This window comes from Mya arenaria, chromosome 17, assembly GCF_026914265.1.
Source record: "Mya arenaria isolate MELC-2E11 chromosome 17, ASM2691426v1".
In the NCBI taxonomy this organism is placed as follows: domain Eukaryota; kingdom Metazoa; phylum Mollusca; class Bivalvia; order Myida; family Myidae; genus Mya; species Mya arenaria.
Genome location: NC_069138.1, coordinates 47,433,639 through 47,454,050, shown reverse-complemented (window position 1 = coordinate 47,454,050; position 20,412 = coordinate 47,433,639). Strand labels below are relative to the sequence as shown.

The following is a 20,412-nucleotide window of genomic DNA, read 5'->3' as shown; positions in this document are numbered from 1 at the left end:
TTTTCGGGGTTTATATCCCAATTACTTCTGAATATTCTGGCATCGATGTTCTACAAATAACCAAACTACTTTTTTAATTCTAACCTTGCCCTATTGCCGTAAGTCTCTAGCATACAACGTAAGATAGTATATTGTAATTGGATAGGAAATTCATTCTGGTTCTTTCATAGTTGCAGTGTGTATCATATCTTAATATTCATGCCGAATTTTGTGTGTTAACTTCCGGTCATAAAATATGCAAACATCAAACAGTTGAGTATAATTTGAAATAGGAGAAATTTCTAAAGAACAGATTTTGCTTTAAAACATTTATTTTTATCTATTTATCAAAGCTCTTCATCAGTATAATCTATGAGTAAATACCATTCAAAGTAGTAAGAGTAATAATTTGAACTAGTAAAGTTATTGAGTAATTACTTACGTTTTCTTAGAAATTTTAGCTTGGCATTCTTTCATCCCAGTAATTGCTGAATTTGTGAATTCTTTTAACCTACGACATATAATCAATTTCTAAAATATTATTGTGTCACGATTATGGTAATGTTAGCCAGCGGTGGTGAGATTACAGGTGTTAATAAATCACTTATATTCGCGATGTTTTTATTACTTTCATAGCCATTTAACGATGAGTATATGACACAGTACAGTTACCGCAAGACTGAGTCTTATGTAAACGATATTTTCCAGAATGTCACGACAGCCATTAGGAGGTTAGGACAGTGCTTTCCAGGACAGACATTGCTCAGGTCACGGGGCCTGTTTGTAAATTCAACAGTAGGCTTTATTGGGATCATAATGCTACGTTTACACTATGTTCCCGGTGGCCACGGCAGCCCCGATTGCCCGAAACGTATTGCGCCGTGGGATTTTGGCCATTTTTGTCTCCATAAACAAGTTTTGTTAGGTTGTGCTAAGTTTCCTCACGTTTTATCAAGGTAACTGTGACAAGCCTTAGGGGCGAAAAAGTGGTTCATCCATGGTGCACTAAGGTCCGGGCGCGGTCTACCAGGGATGCATGTACGTTGCGTCCCGGTCCGATACGTTCTGATAGGATCCCTCACGTTGTTCACGTCTAGATCCAGCAGTGCGTTCAGTAAGGCGAGCGTTTACAAAACGCTCGCAAACGTTTTGTTTTGTATCCCTGTTGCAACGCTACGCATACACGTTAAGCGGGAAACCAAACAGCGAACGTTCGCCGCAAACATCTTTACTGAACGCACTGCAGGTCTGATGCGTTTTCCACGTTTTGTCAATGCCTCCTATGCATCGAACGCGAACACCGCAGAGCTTTGGATTACGTTTGTGTCCACGGTATAAAGAAAATCCCAAAGGCAACAGCAATCACTGTATCAGAATACTACGACAAGTAAAAATGAATTCCCAAGATGAAGAAGAATTTGTGTTTTCACCGCAAATGAAACGTAAAGAAACGGCTATCGTCCACCCTAGCTTGCCGTGAAAACCGTGACAAAACGAAGCACAGCGTGACAAAACTAGAAAGGAACTTCAGGTGCCGGGGATTACATATGATTCCCGCCCCCCCCCCCCACCCCCCTACGGACGATTTATAAGTTGTGTAACGGCCTATTACGTACTGTCACGTGTCATTGCGTTTACCCCGTTTTACTACGACCTACTACGTTTCTCATCCACACCGTGGCTGCCGTGGCAAATTTTTTGACAGTTTAAAATTCTGGCCCGGCATGCACGGCAATAACGGTCCGCCACGTTTGCATATCTCGTTCCCTCGTGCTGTCTCACGTTTATCCTGTTCTCTCCACGGTTGTCTGAAACGGGGCTGCCGTGGCCACCGGTAACATAGTGTAAACGTAGCATAAGTTTGCTCAATTATTCCGTCTGTTCCCAGCTCCTTAGTTGGTGGAGAGTTTTAGTGATACATTTTATTGCAATGCGAACTATGCATACATTGATAAATCATTCTTCATAACTATATTTGTATAAATTCGTGCCTGAGGCGGTCAGTGCCTAGCAGAGGTTTATAATTAAAACATGTATATTTTGATATCAATGCGTTTATTGACACTCGAGGCAATTAATTAGCAATTTATTTAATTATTAAACACATGCAAGAATACTTACATAGTTACAGTGATTTATTATTTCTACATAAGATTTTTTTTATATAATTATTGATTTTTGCCTTTTATTATAAAAAGGGCAAACGTTTAAATGAAGAATTGCAGCATATTTATTGTCATTAGGTGCCAAACAACGCGACTACGTAGCATTTTTCTTTAAGTAAATTGTAATACAATGTAACCGTGTAGAATGTTTATTGTCATACAGTGCCATACAGTGGATGTACAATATTTAAGTTCACAATGTGTCATACAGAGCAAACATGTAGAATGTTTATTGTCACAATGTGTCATACCATACAGTGCAACGATGTAGAACGTTTATTGTCATAAAGTGCCATACAGTGCAACGATATAGAACGTTTATTGTCATAAAGTGCCATACAGTACAACGATGTAGAATGTTTATTGTCATAAAGTGCCATACAGTGCAACGATGTAGAACGTTTATTGTCATAAAGTGCCATACAGTGCAACGATGTAGAACGTTTATTGTCATAAGTGCCATACAGTGCAACGATGTAGAACGTTTATTGTCATAAAGTGCCATACAGTGCAACGATGTAGAACGTTTATTGTCATAAAGTGCCATACAGTGCAACGATGTAGAACGTTTATTGTCATAAAGTGCCATACAGTGCAACGATGTAGGACGTTTATTATCATAAAGTGCCATACAGTGCAACGATGTAGAACGTTTATTGTCATAAAGTGCCATACAGTGCAACGACGTAGAACGTTTATTGTCATAAAGTGCCATACAGTGCAACGACGTAGAACGTTTATTGTCATAAAGTGCCATACAGTGCAACGACATAGAACGTTTATTGTCATAAAGTGCCATACAGTGCAACGACATAGAACGTTTATTGTCATAAAGTGCCATACAGTGCAACGATGTAGAACGTTTATTGTCATAAAGTGCCATACAGTGCAACGATGTAGAACGTTTATTGTCATAAAGTGCCATACAGTGCAACGATGTAGAACGTTTATTGTCATAAAGTGCCATACAGTGCAACGATGTAGAACGTTTATTGTCATAAAGTGCCATACAGTGCAACGATGTCATAAAGTGGCATACAGTGCAACGATGTAGAACGTTTATTGTCATAAAGTGTCATACAGTTCAACGATATAGAATGTTTATTGTCATAAAGTGCCATACAGTGCAACGATGTAGAACCTTTATTGTCATAAAGTGACATACAGTGCAACGATGTAGAACGTTTATTGTCATAAAGTGACATACAGTGCAACGATGTAGAACGTTTATTGTCATAAAGTGACATACAGTGCAACGATGTAGAACGTTTATTGTCATAAAGTGCCATACAGTACAACGATATAGAATGTTTATTGTCATAAAGTGCCATACAGTACAACGATGTCATAAAGTGACATACAGTGCAACGATGTAGAACGTTTATTGTCATTAAGTGTCATACAGTGCAACGATATAGAATGTTTATTGTCATAAAGTGACATACAGTGCAACGATGTAGAACGTTTATTGTCATAAAGTGACATACAGTGCAACGATGTAGAACGTTTATTATCATAAAGTGCCATACAGTGCAACGATGTAGAACATTTATTGTCATAAAGTGCCTTACAGTGCAACGATGTAGAATGTTTATTGTCATAAAGTGACATACAGTACAACGATGTAGGACGTTTATTGTCATAAAGTGACATACAGTGCAACGATGTAGGACGTTTATTATCATAAAGTGTCATACAGTGCAACGATGTAGGATGTTTATTGTCATAAAGTGACATACAGTGCAACGATGTAGAATGTTTATTGTCATAAATTGACATACAGTGCAACGATGTAGAACGTTTATTGTCATAAAGTGACATACAGTGCAACGATGTAGAATGTTTATTGTCATAAAGTGACATACAGTGCAATGATGTAGAACGTTTATTGTCATAAAGTGCCATACAGTGCAACGATATAGAATGTTTATTGTCATAAAGTGCCATACAGTGCAACGATGTAGAATGTTTATTGTCATAAAGTGCCATACAGTGCAACGATGTCATAAAGTGTCATACAGTGCAACGATGTAGAATGTTTATTGTCATAAAGTGCCATACAGTGCAACGATGTGGAACGTTTATTTTCATAAAGTGCCATACAGTGCAACGATATAGAATGTTTATTGTCATAAAGTGACATACAGTGCAGCGATGTAGAACGTTTATAATCATAAAGTGTCATACAGTGCAACTATATAGAATGTTTATTGTCATAAAGTGCCATACAGTGCAACGATGTCATAAAGTGTCATACAGTGCAACGATGAAGAATGTAAATGTCATAAAGTGCCATACAGTGCAACGATGTAGAATGTTTATTGTCATAAAGTGCCATACAGTGCAACGATGTAGAACGTTTATTGTCATAAAGTGCCATACAGTGCAACGATGTCATAAAGTGCAACGATGTAGAACGTTTATTGTCATAAAGTGCCATAAAGTGCAACGATGTAGAATATTCAATGTCAAAATGTGTCATACAGTGCAACATTGTAGAATATTTATTGTCAATAAGTGCTATAAAGTTCAAAGATGTAGATTTATTATTATTTTAAAGTCCAACATCGCGTTGCATTGATGTATACAATTGTTTGATGGGAGATGAACATCGTCTTGTGCTTGTTTAAAATATAGCAATAATTGACAATGCAAAAGAAATGTAGCATTTCATTTCATTACAAAGTGACAACCAGCGACTCATTGTAGCCATTTTCATTGTTATAAAGAGTCATAAATCTTTGCTTTAATTGTACTACAGGGCAATTTTGTACAATTTTAATTGTCATAGATTAGAACCATGTAGCCAGTTTCCTGTCAGGGAGCGTCATAAAATGCAACTACATGCATTTTCACATTCAGAATCTTTATATGAATAACTACAGAAACAAGCTCAGTTGTCGAACATTTAGTTTAAGCATGAACCGAAACACAGGGTAAACACCAAAAACACAAAAATAAACAATCACAAACCACAAACATGGAACAACAGCACAAACTCTACAAACAACACAGTACATACAAACTATATAAAAACCCATCTCGAAACCATAATATGATATATTGTTTCTTCTTGCTTGCCATAGAATACCATGCATTGCAGCGACGAAACATTGGTCTTGGCTGCCATACACATAGCCATAGCCCATATCTAGCATTTTTGTTGCAACAATGAGGTATTCACTGTAACTTTATGTGTTGAATGCCACAATGTTTCATACAACGTAACAACAATTGATGTACATGTTCCATACAAAGTAACCATGTAACACTTAGTCGACCTTGCCTTCGGATTTCTTATTTAGTAGCCTTATTCATGTAACATTACAAGCGCCTTACAATGTAACCAGTAAACTGCCTTTTCTCGCCACAAAGCGCCTTACAATGTCACCGGTAAACTGCCTTTTCTCGTCACAAAGCGCCTTACAATGTCACCGGTAAACTGCCTTTGCTCGCCACAAATCGCCTTACAATGTAACCGGTAAACTGTCTTTTCTTGCCACAAAGCGCCTTACAATGTAACCGGTAAACTGCCATTTCTTGCCACAAAGCGCCTTACAATGTAACCGGTAAACTGCCATTTCTTTCCACAAAGCGCCTTACAATGTAACCGGTAAACTGCCATTTTTTCCACAAAGCGCCTTACAATGTAACGGGTAAACTGCCTTTTCTTGCCACAAAACGCCTTACAATGTAACGGGTAAACTGCCTTTTCTTGCCACAAAGCGCCTTACAATGTAACGGGTAAAACTGCATTTTCTTGCCTCAAAAGGCCTTACAATGTAACGGGTAAACTTCCTTTTCTTGCCACAAAACGCCTTACAATGTAACGGGTAAATTGAATTTTCTTGCCACAAAACGGCTTACAATGTAACCGGTAAACTGCCTTTTCTTGCCACAAAACGCCTTACAATTAAACCGTGTATAATTACCTTCTTGCCATAAAGCGCTACACAGTGTAACCGTTAAACTAACCGTTCTTGCCATAAAGCGCTGTACATGGTATCTCTGAATCATTTATTTCTTATTTGAATTATTGTGTCATGTATATGATATTGGTCGATGTGGCATTCATTATTGCCACACAGCCATGTGCAATATAACATTCGTTTCATTCACAAAATAATAAAGTTAGTCCAACATATTTTGCTCATTGTTCAAAGAATGACCACAGACGTGAAATTTACCATTTATTTCATTCTTAAAGAAGTTGTGATACATTCCAATATATTAGGTAACCAAATTGCTACATGTTTAAATTATTTGCATCATAGAACATCTTAAGTCCATCAAATTGGTAACAGCACGAAATTTTATTTTTGGGTTTTCATTAAAAAAGCTTATTTTTCACGACAAAACACACAGGCACACACGCACATACACTTTTCAAAGAAAAAACAGAAAAGATCTTCACCAAAATACACAAATCTACATTCAATTTACACTTTTCTTAAAATAAATCAAATCAAGAACAAAGTTACAAAGTGGAATAGGGACTGAAGGTGAAGGTTGGGCCTAGCTGTGAATATCTATCCGATAGGACCGTCCGTGGCAACATGTGGAGCTTGAAACAGATGCTGCAGCAGCTGCAAATAGAAACAAATGGAACAAAATTTAACAATGCATGTGCCAAGTATTTACTTCTCACAATTTTCTACGGGCATGGCTAACTTAAGCTTCAATAAAAGTTAAAGTGTTTGTTTATTATAGTGTCACCCCTCTTAGTTAAGGGCCAGCCCTTTGGGCTTATGAGACACCTACATTCGTGAACATCTTTACATCTATACTTAAATGTCCGAATACAAGCCTTGACCTTTGTGGACATCATAGACTGGCGATACAGAATGTAAGTCTTATTTGTCCATTAACAATCCTAACAATATTATAGGAATTTTACCAGAAATGCATCAAAATGTATTCAGCGCTTGATACTGCCAGGGATATAACTCCAGTGCGACCAGTGTAAGTTTACAGATGGATAATTGACTACAGAATAAGCCTTGCTAAAACGGGTCAAGATTTCCAGACGTGTCCCACTCGCTTTGTCAATATAAGGGACTCCTCCACTGGATCTCGTGAATGAAAATATGCGAGTTTACGCCTTTGAAATCGGATGCCATGCCTCGGCAGTCCATAAAGCCATCAATGACGGCAGTGGCAGCTCGCAGCCAGATCTCCTTGAAACACCGGACTGTTTCGTCTTAATGCCAAACATTTAAGCAGATATTGTAAAAAAAGAATCAAGCCAGCGCTTCAGTAATAACTAAAAGTATGGAGGTTGACATGCGTATTATACTCAGAACAATTAACATCACAATGAAAATTATTCTTGCTCGATCAGGCACTGTAGCCAACAACACTTCACATACAAACAAAACCGTCACTAAAATGGGGACTGTGCTTACCACGCTTAACCAGAGACCGGACACGCACGTCATGAACAGCGCTGGGAATACAAATTCTCTAACACGGTGTGAAGAACCAGTCAATACTCCCGATCGCTCTGACAAACCAGTTTCAACCCCAAAGAAATAAGAAGCGATGCATTTACACGCTGCAGTTGAGGCCTAGCCACCACACACCATATAGAAAAAAACAGGGGAAGAACTAGCCTATATCCTCTGAATCAATCAAATACAAGTATAGTAAATAGACGTATGTGGCATCGCTCTTAATTAATGGTCAGTCAACATGACTTTTGTGACACCTTGAAAATTGAACCTCTTTACTCCCAATTCCTATTCTATATGGCGGGCGTCTGGCAGGAAGGTAATCAAGACCCATGCTTTAAGTAAATGCTGTGTAAGCAACCGGGCACATCAGAACAAGTCCCTAGTGAGGCTCGAACCTTCGACCCCCTGTTTTGTTGGTAACCATTCAAAGAATCAAAGAAAGTGAGAACATATAACGACTACTCCCCAGTAGTGAGAGCATAGTGATACGCCAACTATTGTCGTAGCTGTTTCTTTGAAGTGGAAGGTCGATCAACAGGTTATACATCTTGCATTTGATTTAAAATTCACTTGATGGATTAGGGCGGGCTGAAAGCCACGATCATTCATTAGTTAAATAACTTGAAATGGCAATTCATTTCGATAAAAGTATTTAGGCGTAAAACTTATTTTCTCCTCGTACACTATTTGCCGTAGGGTGTTTTTTTTCTCGTAATCTCCAAAATAAAGTTAATATGTTCAAATTTGACCATTTTATATTCAAAACTTTGTACAAAAGCGATATATATGTATCCTGATATAGGTCGGTTTGGTACTGAACACCGGTTCGAAAAAATGAAAAAAGATTTTTTTTTAGAAAGTTATGCCTACTTGCCGACTTCTATATATTTTTCTGAGATGTAAGTGGAAACAAAGAACGTTATTTTGGCCTTACGTTAATAATTCATCACGTTTTAAAATAAGTGAATACATCAGTAGCTGAGTAGTTATTGTCGACAATAGCCAACAATAGTAACGGCGTATACACTCGGGCGACTATTTCTCTACCAGGCTGGGGAATAGCGCACAGCCGTTACCGCTGGTGAAGCGAGAAAATTGTTCTGCAAAGTTTCAATGACGGTACTGTCAACGGCTATTTTGACCAGGAAAGGTAGGTGGTCAGCTTTGACTCATTTTTATTAAAATTTCAAGCAATTCATTGGAAAACGGGGAACTTGATGCGATACGTGTTGAATTTATATGCATGCTGGTATATTATGAGACCAATATATCAAAATATCGTTGAGTTATGATGAACATTCCGGCTCTGAACTGAATGTATTTCAATGAGAGTTTTTCCTATTTTCATGACGGTTGTGCACGTTCCCCTTAGATTAATAATACTTACATTGAGATAGTACGTCTGAAATTCAGCAGTTGTAACCTTCTTATTATCTGAAACATAAGGAAACAGTTCAAACTAAATACAAATTATTTCCAAAATAATAGACAGGAGCACAGACCTATAAACCCGTGGGGTCCGAGACAGAGAAAAGGGAAAAGGACACAAAAGTTACATGTAAAGTTGAGCGTTCGCCAACCGGTTTAACCACAAGCGAATTATCAAATGATTCGCCGACCGTGTTAGGGCAGTAACCCCAACGCATATCGGTAACGGAGTTTTAAAGATTTTTTATGTTGACATTGGCTGTCTTGTGTTTTCTTGTTTGCCTGTTTGTCTTTCGCTTTTGACTTTTGTGTCACTAACTTCGAGTTGGCTACTGGGCTCGTCACTGTAGTATCTATTGCATTGTCGAATAACTGTTAGCATTTTGTGTGTGAGCCGAGGACGTTTTTGCATATATGTACGTACTTGCATCAGCGCCAGATTCCAACGGTCCACCATTACTGTGTGTATTGTTAACTTTAAAACATTCACGTTGACAACTAGCTCGAGTTACTCGCTATAAATTCGAATTCGATGGAACACTACCTGCATGAATACACATCTACATATTACACTACTGACAAGAAAACTTGCACATACGGTCAGCGTCCATGAGTTGAAACTGGTCGGCGACCTTGTCCACGGTTAGACAGTTGGTGTTGTCGATGTCAAAGTAGTGGTATATCTTGGTAGCGATCTCCGGGGTTCCCGCTGAGAAAGTTATGTACTCCGAGAGCGTCATACACCCGTCATCTGGAGGAAAAAGACAGATATCAGCTATATAAACTATTATATGCGTAGAGAGAATCATTATGTGTACTGAACATTGCGGTGCCCACTGAACTTTTCCAGTCAAATTAACGAAAAGAATTAAGCGTCATACACACGCCATGAGTGTTTGCTTCATGTGTTCGGACACATTACCTATATAACATAGCACCAGCCTATTGTTAAGGCCTATATACTTTGTAACGTTCTCTTGTAATACGGGACATAATGGAATCTAACAAAACTAAATCAAAGGTGATATTGACACGTGTCAACTCGACTTCAGCTATTGTCATCCGTGAATGTGTCATCAAATTTAAAAGACTCTGGATCGATCAATATTGGGCACTCAAGCGTGATTGTCTTAAAACCTAGCTTATATCCTACATGTCCATTAGTTTTAACTACTCTGTGAGCATGTATATAAAAGCACACTATACAGAAAATAATGTAAATACGCGTTCCTTACTGTCGGCGTCGGCAATAATGACAAGCGTGTCAAACTCGTTACGCTCGATGAAGCCGTCGCCGTCGCTGTCAACGTTTCTGAAACTATCCTGGACAATTTTTGTTAATGCCGCCCCCGTTGGCAGTCCGTGGTTTCCTCCGTTCCCGGGGCTGAAATATGTATGGCGTACATAGAATTGTTGTAAAGTAAAATAAAACATCGTTTAAAAGATTCTCATCCGATCTTTCTAGAAAAAAATATGAGTATTATCGCCATGTTATCGATTTGCAATTAGATGTGGTTAAAATTCCATCTGAATAACTTAAATAAAAACAAAATCAACGCTGGGTCACGTGATTTCAAGCTTTGAAATAATACTTATCAAGGTATTTAACACAAACCTTTTATTTTTAAAATATGCTTAGTGAAGGTCATGTCTACATTATAAATAGAAATCACGTGAATACATGTCGTTCTCTTTCCAAAAAAAATGGCTTATCTACTTAATAATGCACTCATTCAATAACAGTTAATCGAAGTTATTCCCAAATCTCACAACCATAACCACAAGTTCATACTCACCTTGAAGTTGTTGTAGCTGCTAGGCTGAAACAATGAAAAGATGGTCATGACAAATCGTTCTACAAACTATCATAACAGGAAAAAACCAGGTGGTTCTTTTAAGTAATACTGTTTATTCATCCAGTTATTTATGATACGGGGTCGGTTTTGCTAATTGCTTTTGTATGTAATGTAATGTAATGAAATGCAATGTAAAACTATAAGTTTTTCATATACATGTATACATAAATATAATTCAAGTATAATGCTTTGACAGGTAGCGTCTTACAATCTAATTGTTTTACAGTACAGAGCGTTAAGCCTTTATAAATTTCATACATTCTGAAACTACATATGTTTCTTTATTGAGCCTACCTGAAGCCCACGCACAGCAAACACAGAGCAACATTAACCAACATGATGACGACCTGAAATAACACAATTACAACTGTAAGCGATTCGAGGGAGTCATGTGATATTTTATGGCGGTAACTATGTATTACTTTGGCATTGGTCAGGAATATCAACACTTACGAATGTCTTGTTTTAACATGTCACTTTATAGGAAATTGGCTAAAAATGTTTACAAGAATGTTATTGTTTCCGCTGTTAATGCACCAGTCAATTGTAACCACGCCCCCCTCCCCCAGATCCGTGGAATAGCGGAGACTTTTACTTTCGGTCCAGCCAACCCCAGCTAAAATCCCCGTCCTTTGGGGACGAACAGATTGCAAAATCCCCGACAAATGCCCCCGCACTCCAAGGACCCTAGGTAAGGCCCATTCCCCGCTATATTAAAAGCGAAGACAAAACCACCGCATTCACCGGCACAGCGGGGACACCTGAAAGGTAAAAACACCGCCCATTTCCCCGGCTATCCCCGTATACCCCCGGACCTGGGGGCCGTGGTTACAATTAACTGGTGCAGAAGTTGGTTATACCACATTCTTCTCTTCCACGTACCCCTTTTGCTTTAATCAATTGTGTTCTGTCATATTTAACCCTTTATTTTAACTTTCTAACAACCGCCCCCCCCCCAACACACACACACACACACACACACACTTAGTATCTATAATGTTGCTAGACGTTTACACTGAAAGAGTAGCCATTAACACACCACCGGTAATCAACTGTTCCATCTATAACTATGTATCGTGTTTCCACATGTTTTTAGGAAGATTTAGCTAATATAAGCTTTTCCATCAAAACGTCCATGGTACATGCAGTGCCACGACCATGATTTGTTTTGACTGTCTATATTTTAAACTAAAATAGTTGATCAAGTTGCTCTTAAACACACATTCAACTAGACCCAACTTATTCAACCATAATACAATAGCATTGTTGGATAATACGATAATTACAAAATTATATAAAAGAAATTAAAGAAAATGATAATTTAAGTTAAATAAAGAACGCAATACTTACAAGAAGTGACCTGGTTTGTGGCCGTATATTCCCTGACAATCTCAGTCGAAACTCAACTGATATCATTCATAGTGATATCAGACATTCCCAAATAACTAGGCACACGGCACGTTGACCTCCTACGGATTTTAAATTACGTTTTGTTTTCCCTTTTTTAATCTCATTATCTTCTGTTGACTGTAAACATGTCTACACAGATAAATTCGCCAAAAAAAAAAAAGTTTATGGACGAATTATCGTTGAAAATGACGTATGCTCTCCGGCTGAAGAAATGATGAAAAGGTCTGTGAAAATTAATGTTTAAAGAATAATTGTGGCAGGTGGGCAAAGCGGGTAAAAAACAATCGGAGCACCTCGGTCATTTTCCTCTAAAACAACCGCGAATGATTATGGCTGTTTTTTTTTATTAACACATTACATTAAATCAAAGCATGGTAATACCATTTCAGACCATTGCCTACCTTCCATATTTATAGATTTTAAAGCTGAATGGATTGCGATTAAAAATCAGGTTGAACATGCTGGATCTACTTTTTTGTTTACATTTTCGCGTACATTTTCACCACAATGTTTATACTCCTACACCGAATTTGGTTACCTTATCGAATACACAGTGGTTACGTTCACCCAGTTTTATATTTATTTTAAAGCTACACATTTTTTTTAAAGAAGGTTCTCAAAACGTTCAATCTGTGAGAGTGCAGCTTAAAAACAAAAACGTGTATTTTGGAGACATATTTTTGAATCCTTAAATGATAATCCTTATTAATAGCCTGATGCACTTCTTTATCTAATGCACCGGTATCCATCCGCGGCTCGTTGCTTCCCGATTGGACGAAGAAAGTGAAAACTATATAAGAATGAGCACGAGGCCTTCGGGTAGCATTCAACCATGCACGTTTTAATATTCCAATTTGTTATACTCAGTGTCAATATTTTGATTTGAAGAAAGACTTTAAACAAAGATAACTTCACTTTTTCTTAAATACAACATAGCGCAGTCTACGCCGCTTACGGAACCCTGCCTTCTGTCTTTTACCAGAGTTTGATTGCGAGTTTAGTTTTTTTAAACACTTCGACAAACCTTTTCATAATACGGCCGTCTGACAGAGCACTGTCAAAACATTATTTTGGAAACAGGTTTGTCGAAGTGTTTGATGAAACTATAATGACTTTGTCAAATTTCGGTAATAAAACAAATGCGGGGCTCTTTAAGCGGCATAGACTGCCCTTTGTTTTATTTAAAATGGTGTTGTAAAAGAAATGTTATCTTTGATTTAAGTCTTAATTTTTATCAAAATATTGCCGACGTAGCATTTATGACGTAATTTAACACGTGGTATACACACACACACACGCACGCACGCGCGCGCGCGCGCGCGCGCGCGCACACACACACACACACACACACACACACACACACACACACACACACACACACACACACACACACACACACACACTGATACTGTTGTTATACTTATAAATCAAATCTTTATTTGATATTGTAAAAAACAGACAGTAATTTACAATAAGTATGAATGAATGTAATAATAACACAAGATAAAAGTATTGCAGGAATGAACACTTCAACAATGACTTTAAACGAACATTTATCTATACGTAGTTTAAAGACCCTGATACAAGAGCAAGTGAGGTCCTCAGGGCCCACCAAACACGAGGTTTTACGGTGGGCCCGTCATTCGCACTTACAAGCTTTTAAAAGCAGCCCTAAAACTACATATTGACAAATACTTCGATAAAAAAGCATAGATAGAAAGTAATGAAAGAACTAAAAACCAAAGAAATTTCAGTGAACAGATTAACAGTATTTGATTTTTTTTTCATATTTCAGTAGAATCTTTATTAAAACTGCACTTGAGCAAGTTCCTTGGAAACGTTGGCTATTTCCGTGTATCGTAGAGTTTTCTCCTTCCATTGGTCGGGGATACCCGACAGACCGTCCTGAAACATACATTGTAGTCAGTTTACACTGTTATCAAATGATTCGCACTGATCGCGATGTTGGGCCATTACCTTAATGGTGGGCCACGACCTAAATAGTGGGCAACGACCTTAATGGTGGGCCACTACCTAAATAGTGGGCAACGACCTAAATGGTGGGCAACGCCCTTAATGGTGGGCCACGACCTAAATGGTGGGCAACGACCTTAATGGTGGGCCACGACCTAAATGGTGGGCAACGACCTTAATGGTGGGCCACGACCTAAATGGTGGGCAACGACCTTAATGGTGGGCCACGATCTTAATGGTGGGCCACGACCTAAATGGTGGGCAACGACCATAATGGTGGGCCACGACCTAAATGGTGGGCTACGACCTTAATGGTGGGCCACGACCTAAATAGTGGGCAACGACCTAAATGGTGGGCAACGACCTTAATGGTGGGCCACGACCTAAATTGTGGGCAACGACCAAAATGTTGGGCAACGACCTTAATGGTGGGTCACGACCTAAATAGTGGGCAACGACCTTAATGGTGGGCAACGACCTTAATGGTGGGCCACGACCTAAATAGTGGGCAACGACCTTAACGGTGGGCCACGACCTAAATAGTGGGCAACGACCTTAATGGTGGGCAACGACCTTAATGGTGGGCAACGACCTTAATGGTGGGCCACGACCTAAATAGTGGGCAACGACCTAAATGGTGGGCAACGACCTAAATAGTGGGCAATGACCTTAATGGTGGGCCACGACCTAAATGGTGGGAAACGACCTTAATGGTGGGCAACGACCTTAATGGTGGGCAACGACCTAAATAGTGGACAACGACCTTAATGGTGGGCCACGATCTAAATGGTGGGCAACGACCTAAATGGTGGACAACGACCTTAATGGTGGGCCACGACCTAAATAGTGGTCAACGACCTAAATGGTGGGCAACGACCTAAATGGTGGGCAACGACCTTAATGGTGGACCACGACCTAAAAGGTGGGCCTGACAATGTACATCATATTAGCTCAACCAGATGTTACCTGTGCGGCCATGCATGCGCCTATGAAGCCCGCCCGGGAGGCGTTACATCCGCCCGCCCTCAGCGTCGCCTCCACAGCTTCCCGATATCCACTTCCGACCAGCAGTCCGTGGACCGCCGACTGGAAGGAACCGGGTATGGCTGCAAGATAAGGTACGAGTATGTTAAACAGACACAACTTTATACATATCGTTTGTACCGAAGAAATGTCGGTAAATGCAAATGCAAGGCGCTAAAACTAAACTTTCATGTTAAACACGCACTAAATAAAGTCACGATTTTCTTCGGACCAGGGGCATAGTATAGCAGTTTTATGCTTAACAAATCACTATGAGACGAGAAACATCGAATATAACTCCTAATTGGTTGATTCAAACGAAAGTCGGTCAATTTTGTTTCCCTATTATGTACATGCAAATAACGACAACAGTGCGAACTTTAGACAGTTAAGGTTAAACAACCTGACATATCTGAACTTAACTTACGTCAGGATATTTTAATGGACCGGGCCACGGGTATATGTGGCTCGGATTTCCGGCGAACAACCTCCCGGAGGAAGCCAGCGACCGCCTTGTCAAGCTCCTGTGGGCACTCCCGGTCTTGATCACTCAACTGCTCGATTGTAGCCTCAACTGCGCCGTCCGTGCGTCCGTTCAGGATACAGTACTCAAGTATTCTGTAGTAATGCATATCAGAGCATATAAATTTCTTTAAGAGATGTTGCATTTTCTACTTTTACATACTTTAAAAACTAGCAACAACGTAGAAACACATGAATGTTTACATACACCTATGTGCAGTATAATAAGTATCGTTTGTTCTGAATTTGAAGCATGTAAATGTGTTATAAAGTTATAAATCTTTAAGTAAGTTTACTCAGTTTTCTTGCAAGACGAGACCGCATTATTATTATTATTATTATTATTATTATTATTATTATTATTATAATTACTACTATTATTATTATTATTATTATTATTATTATTATTATTATTATTATTACAAAATGTATTATTATTATTATTATTATTTTTATTATTATTATTATTATTATTATTATTATTATTATTATTATTATTACAAAATGTATTATTATTATTATTATTATTATTATTATTATTATTATTATTATTATTATTATTATTATTATCATTGTCAGTATTTTTTGAAGTTTCACAACTGTTGCTAAATATCACCCCTACCTGGCCGCAGCTAGACCCACTGCCACACACATATCGTTATCCTGAGTTTGTCGGACCACTACCTCCGCCCGGGAGAGCATTTCCGGCCGACCGGCGTACAGCGCCACCACCGGAACTATCCGCACTGCGCAGTCTATCTGCTCATCTGTGGGCGATCCTACAAACAAGATATTCAATGTATTACCGTGGGTTGACTGAATGCATGTCAGGGCCGAAGAAGGCGAGTAGGCAATGATTTAACAATCGAGCTTAAAGATATAAGTATAAACTTAGGTTTTATTTTTACCCATAAACTATACATAATCTGGCTGTAAATATGTAGCGAAACGGGCGTGCACGCATGCACGAACGAGGTAAAGATGCGTTTGAATTATTGTCCAAAACAGTGAGTGTCCAGTGATAAAATTTGTCGATTCCATCCAGCCAAATAAATTCGTTACCACTTGTTAGATTATACATAACAATACTGATGCTTTAAGACTCTATATAAGCTTGATAATGACTTCTTGCATCGATTCAGTTGTTTAAAGAGACATCGTCAACGCTTGATAGGGTCAGACAATGAAATGAAACCATGACAACATACATGTTACAATTACAATAATAAAATATTATGAAAAGTTCATGTTAGAGCTGTTTAGAAGTGTTGGAAAATGTGAAAGAAATACTAGATGTTTTTTTTTCAGAAAGGAGTTAGTAACGCTACTGAAAATTGAATTACAGTCGAACCCCGTTGGCTCGATCGCACTGGGACCGGCGAAAATAACTCGAGCCTCGGGAAATTCGAGCCAAGCGGGAATGCTTACATTCAGTAGAAAAAATCGGTCCTCCAGTTCGAACCAACGAGGAAATCGACCTAAGCGAGTTCGAGCCAACGGGGTTCGACTGTAGTTTAGACTGTTCAAATTCTGTTTAAATGTGTATATGTGTTTGGAAGTAAGTGAAATAACTGAATTTCAACAAAGTCTACAAATTCGTTGCCAACAAAAAGCAAGCGAGTGAGTACCTTTTATGTCTGGATTTCAATGACATTGTTACAGTGTCGTTGTTACAACTGACAAATATATAAACTGAACATTAACTTTAAAAATAACATTTATTTCTAGTGATCTACCTGTACTTTCCTTCCTTTCTTGGAAGTTTCTGAGAAATTCTTTGATACCGAAATGCCTCCACGGGCCGTGTATTGGGTATTTGGTGGCTTTTGTCGTGATGTCTGAAAACACATAGAAATAGGCTTTGACTGCGCAGTATTGGACGCCTGAGAAGATTAATGACTAACTAGCTAAAAAGTTGGGGTTTTGCACCACTGCGTTCATTATTTACGGGTCGCTATCGAGCAGAACGTTAACAAAAATATTTCAACAAGCTTTCTACAATCGAGTACATACATACACTGACCAAAGCATCTTCAATGGATAACAATCGGGTATTTAAATTTTGTTTCCAATGCTTTAAAAAGACGTGACATTTCTGTTTGTTATGTTTAGGGGTCAAGATAACATAAAGAAACATTTTACCTGATTTATCTTTGTAAATGGCGTTTGTATCATTTTCGTACGCACTGTCGGGTCCAAAACAATCATACATTGCCTTGTTGAGAGCATCGGTGTTCAAACCTGCATTGTGAAATATGAAACATAGGACACGAATGTGTTTGTAAAGGTCATTTGCGGCAATTAATGTTAAGTTTTTGTTTTGCTTTTAATTTCCAAGGATTTAAAAGATTCAGTCCCTATTGGCCTAAAAAACATTCATGTACCAAGTCCAGAAGCCAAACAATGCGTGTTGAAAAAAGCACCTCTATTATGGCCTGGCAACGGAATAATGCAATAAGCCGACCAAGATTGCGGGTTTGCCGGAGGTTTTATTTGGCACCCTATTTTTCTTTTTTTTCTTTTATAACTTTATATAGAGAATACTTGTTTGTTTAAGGTCGCAAATTATTTCACCGATTTATTATAACAATATATTCTCTGTAGCTGTTTACCAGGTGACCCTTAGTTACCGATATTACTTATACTGTACAGACTGTTACACCGACCATTATTGTCAACGAGCGACTTCAGTATGGTGAACGACTGATCTCCATATCCGCTCTGTGAGCCGCATGGCAGCGTGTAGAACGGGTTTATTGACGGCTCAATAAACGCCACTTCCGGTGTTTCCGCTAAAATAGCGTCAAGGCGATCTAGATTGTAGTTCCAGTGGATCGGCTGACCTGATAAAATAAGCAAAAGTCGCGATGATATATATATATATATATATATATATATATATATATATATATAAATATATATATATATATATATATATATATATATATTGTATTCATATTTTGTTTCTAACTAAATAGTGTAATACTCGTTCCATAGAAGCTTAAAATAATACAAAATCAAGGAAATATTCACGACAACTTCAGATTCGTTACCCGTCGGTCTATCGAAACCGAACCTTTGAAATTTAAAGCATATTGATTGAGCGGAGATTGAAAGGACACGTTTCTTGGTTAATAAGGTGTATGCTGTGAATGATTTTACTGCACATCCTCCAGTCTCATACTCATTATCTTTTCCGAGGACCGATTTTTTCCAAGACATGTGCAGCCGCATAATACCATGATGATGTATTCAAGCAGTTTTCAAAATCTATAATGTCAGTGTAATATGAAAAGTTGGATATGGACATCAGAATGCAACCTACATTTCCAACAAATAAAGTTGCAAAAAGGCAATCATTAAGTACTAGGCTTAATGATTAAAAGCTTCACTTTTCCCGGGTGTTTAAAGGTCCGCCCACTACCACTCGTCCGATACACACACCCTGTGGACAATGAGGTTGTATTCTGAGTCATTTAGATGACATTAAGTAAAATATTAATGATTATAATTAAAGGGTTCGCTCGCAACGCTTACTCCGCCCATTCTTTTTCATTAAGATTTTGCTTCAGGTCATCGAACTATTACCCGTACATGAGACACATGCAGGCCCGACCAGCAATCATGTATCATATTTGTCACGTCGTCACTTCAATGTCGTGTCATTATAATGAACATGTAAAACAATGTGAGAATGGTCCCATGGTATCCATAACATATTTGCGTAAACGAAAGTCAAGATTGAATATAAATAGAATTTCTAATCTTTGGTTAAACCGTCTAGTCGTATTGTATCAGGATTAAGATAAAACATTGGATGAAATAATGCGTTAATCAGTTAAGTCATATAAACCGATTATGGGGGGGGGGTCTTCCCTTTTAAAGTCCCCTATATTACGTATTATAACGATGATTTTAAGAATTCGGAGGTGGTGGCAAGTAACATGGTCGAAGAGTGACCCCCCCCCCCCACACACACACAACCGATAAAAAGTAAACACTAATAAGACAAAAAAAAACTAAAGACAAATTGACAAATATATATATATATATATATATATATATATATATATATATATATATATATATATATATATATATATATATATATATATATATATATATATCCAATGTTTAAAGCGGACAATTTAGAAAAATGACGATTAGGGTCTTGCCTCGGAGCGTTAGTGAATATAGGTCCGGGAACCATTTTTTGTTCGAATATTTCGCAGTAATTTGCGTTTCCTAACCATTCACTATACAAACTTGGTGCGGTACGCACTGTGTTTGACCTTATGTTTAAACATATGCGTTTCGCGCACTGAACAAACACAAATAGCCGCATGAATTTGTTTAAGTTTGTCCTGAAAAAGATCGTTAACAAATAAATGTTATCATACCTGCAGCATCTGCTACAAGGGCCCCGACGACGGCCGCCACTCGCCGGACATCTACCTTCGACGACATACTTTAAACTATTTCTTAAACCTCTCTGTCTATTCGATCGCTGTATAAACACAACACATGTTGTTAGAGGGCATTGTTATGTTATTTTGTCCTATATTATGACATGTCCAGTCGTTAACAGGGTCGCCGAAAATT

The 20,412-nt window shown here is 38.2% G+C and overlaps 2 protein-coding genes across 2 annotated transcripts; both read right to left on the bottom strand.

Moving 5' to 3' along the window:
• Window positions 1–6,321: 6,321 nt before the first annotated feature.
• Window positions 6,322–12,329, bottom strand: LOC128224230 (uncharacterized). Its single transcript, XM_052934022.1, has 7 exons — window positions 12,232–12,329; window positions 11,176–11,228; window positions 10,822–10,845; window positions 10,261–10,409; window positions 9,624–9,776; window positions 8,985–9,031; window positions 6,322–6,730 (listed from the first exon to the last, which is right to left on the bottom strand). The coding sequence occupies exons 1-7, from the start codon at window positions 12,295–12,297 to the stop codon at window positions 6,674–6,676; spliced, it is 549 nt and encodes a 182-aa protein (XP_052789982.1). The 5' UTR covers window positions 12,298–12,329; the 3' UTR covers window positions 6,322–6,673.
• Window positions 12,330–13,702: 1,373 nt separating this feature from the next.
• On the bottom strand, window positions 13,703–20,381 carry LOC128224229 (crystallin J1A-like). The gene is made up of 8 exons (XM_052934021.1): window positions 20,211–20,381; window positions 18,477–18,653; window positions 17,953–18,051; window positions 17,547–17,648; window positions 16,433–16,589; window positions 15,716–15,906; window positions 15,232–15,371; window positions 13,703–14,196 (listed from the first exon to the last, which is right to left on the bottom strand). The coding sequence occupies exons 1-6, from the start codon at window positions 20,275–20,277 to the stop codon at window positions 15,717–15,719; spliced, it is 792 nt and encodes a 263-aa protein (XP_052789981.1). The 5' UTR covers window positions 20,278–20,381; the 3' UTR covers window positions 13,703–14,196; window positions 15,232–15,371; window position 15,716.
• Between the last annotated feature and the right edge of the window lie 31 nt (window positions 20,382–20,412).

Coding starts and splice junctions, on each gene's coding strand:
- LOC128224230 (XM_052934022.1), bottom strand. CDS start 12,297: ATGATATCAGTTGAGTTTCGACTGAGATTGTCAGGGAATATACGGCCA. Junction 10,846..11,175: donor TTGCTGTGCGTGGGCTTCAG/GTAGGCTCAATA, acceptor TCATTGTTTCAG/CCTAGCAGCTACAACAACTT. Junction 9,777..10,260: donor CATTATTGCCGACGCCGACA/GTAAGGAACGCG, acceptor TTTTTCCTCCAG/ATGACGGGTGTATGACGCTC.
- LOC128224229 (XM_052934021.1), bottom strand. CDS start 20,277: ATGTCGTCGAAGGTAGATGTCCGGCGAGTGGCGGCCGTCGTCGGGGCC. Junction 16,590..17,546: donor AGAAAGGAAGGAAAGTACAG/GTAGATCACTAG, acceptor TCTTGTTTGTAG/GATCGCCCACAGATGAGCAG. Junction 15,907..16,432: donor GTGGGTCTAGCTGCGGCCAG/GTAGGGGTGATA, acceptor GCATTACTACAG/AATACTTGAGTACTGTATCC.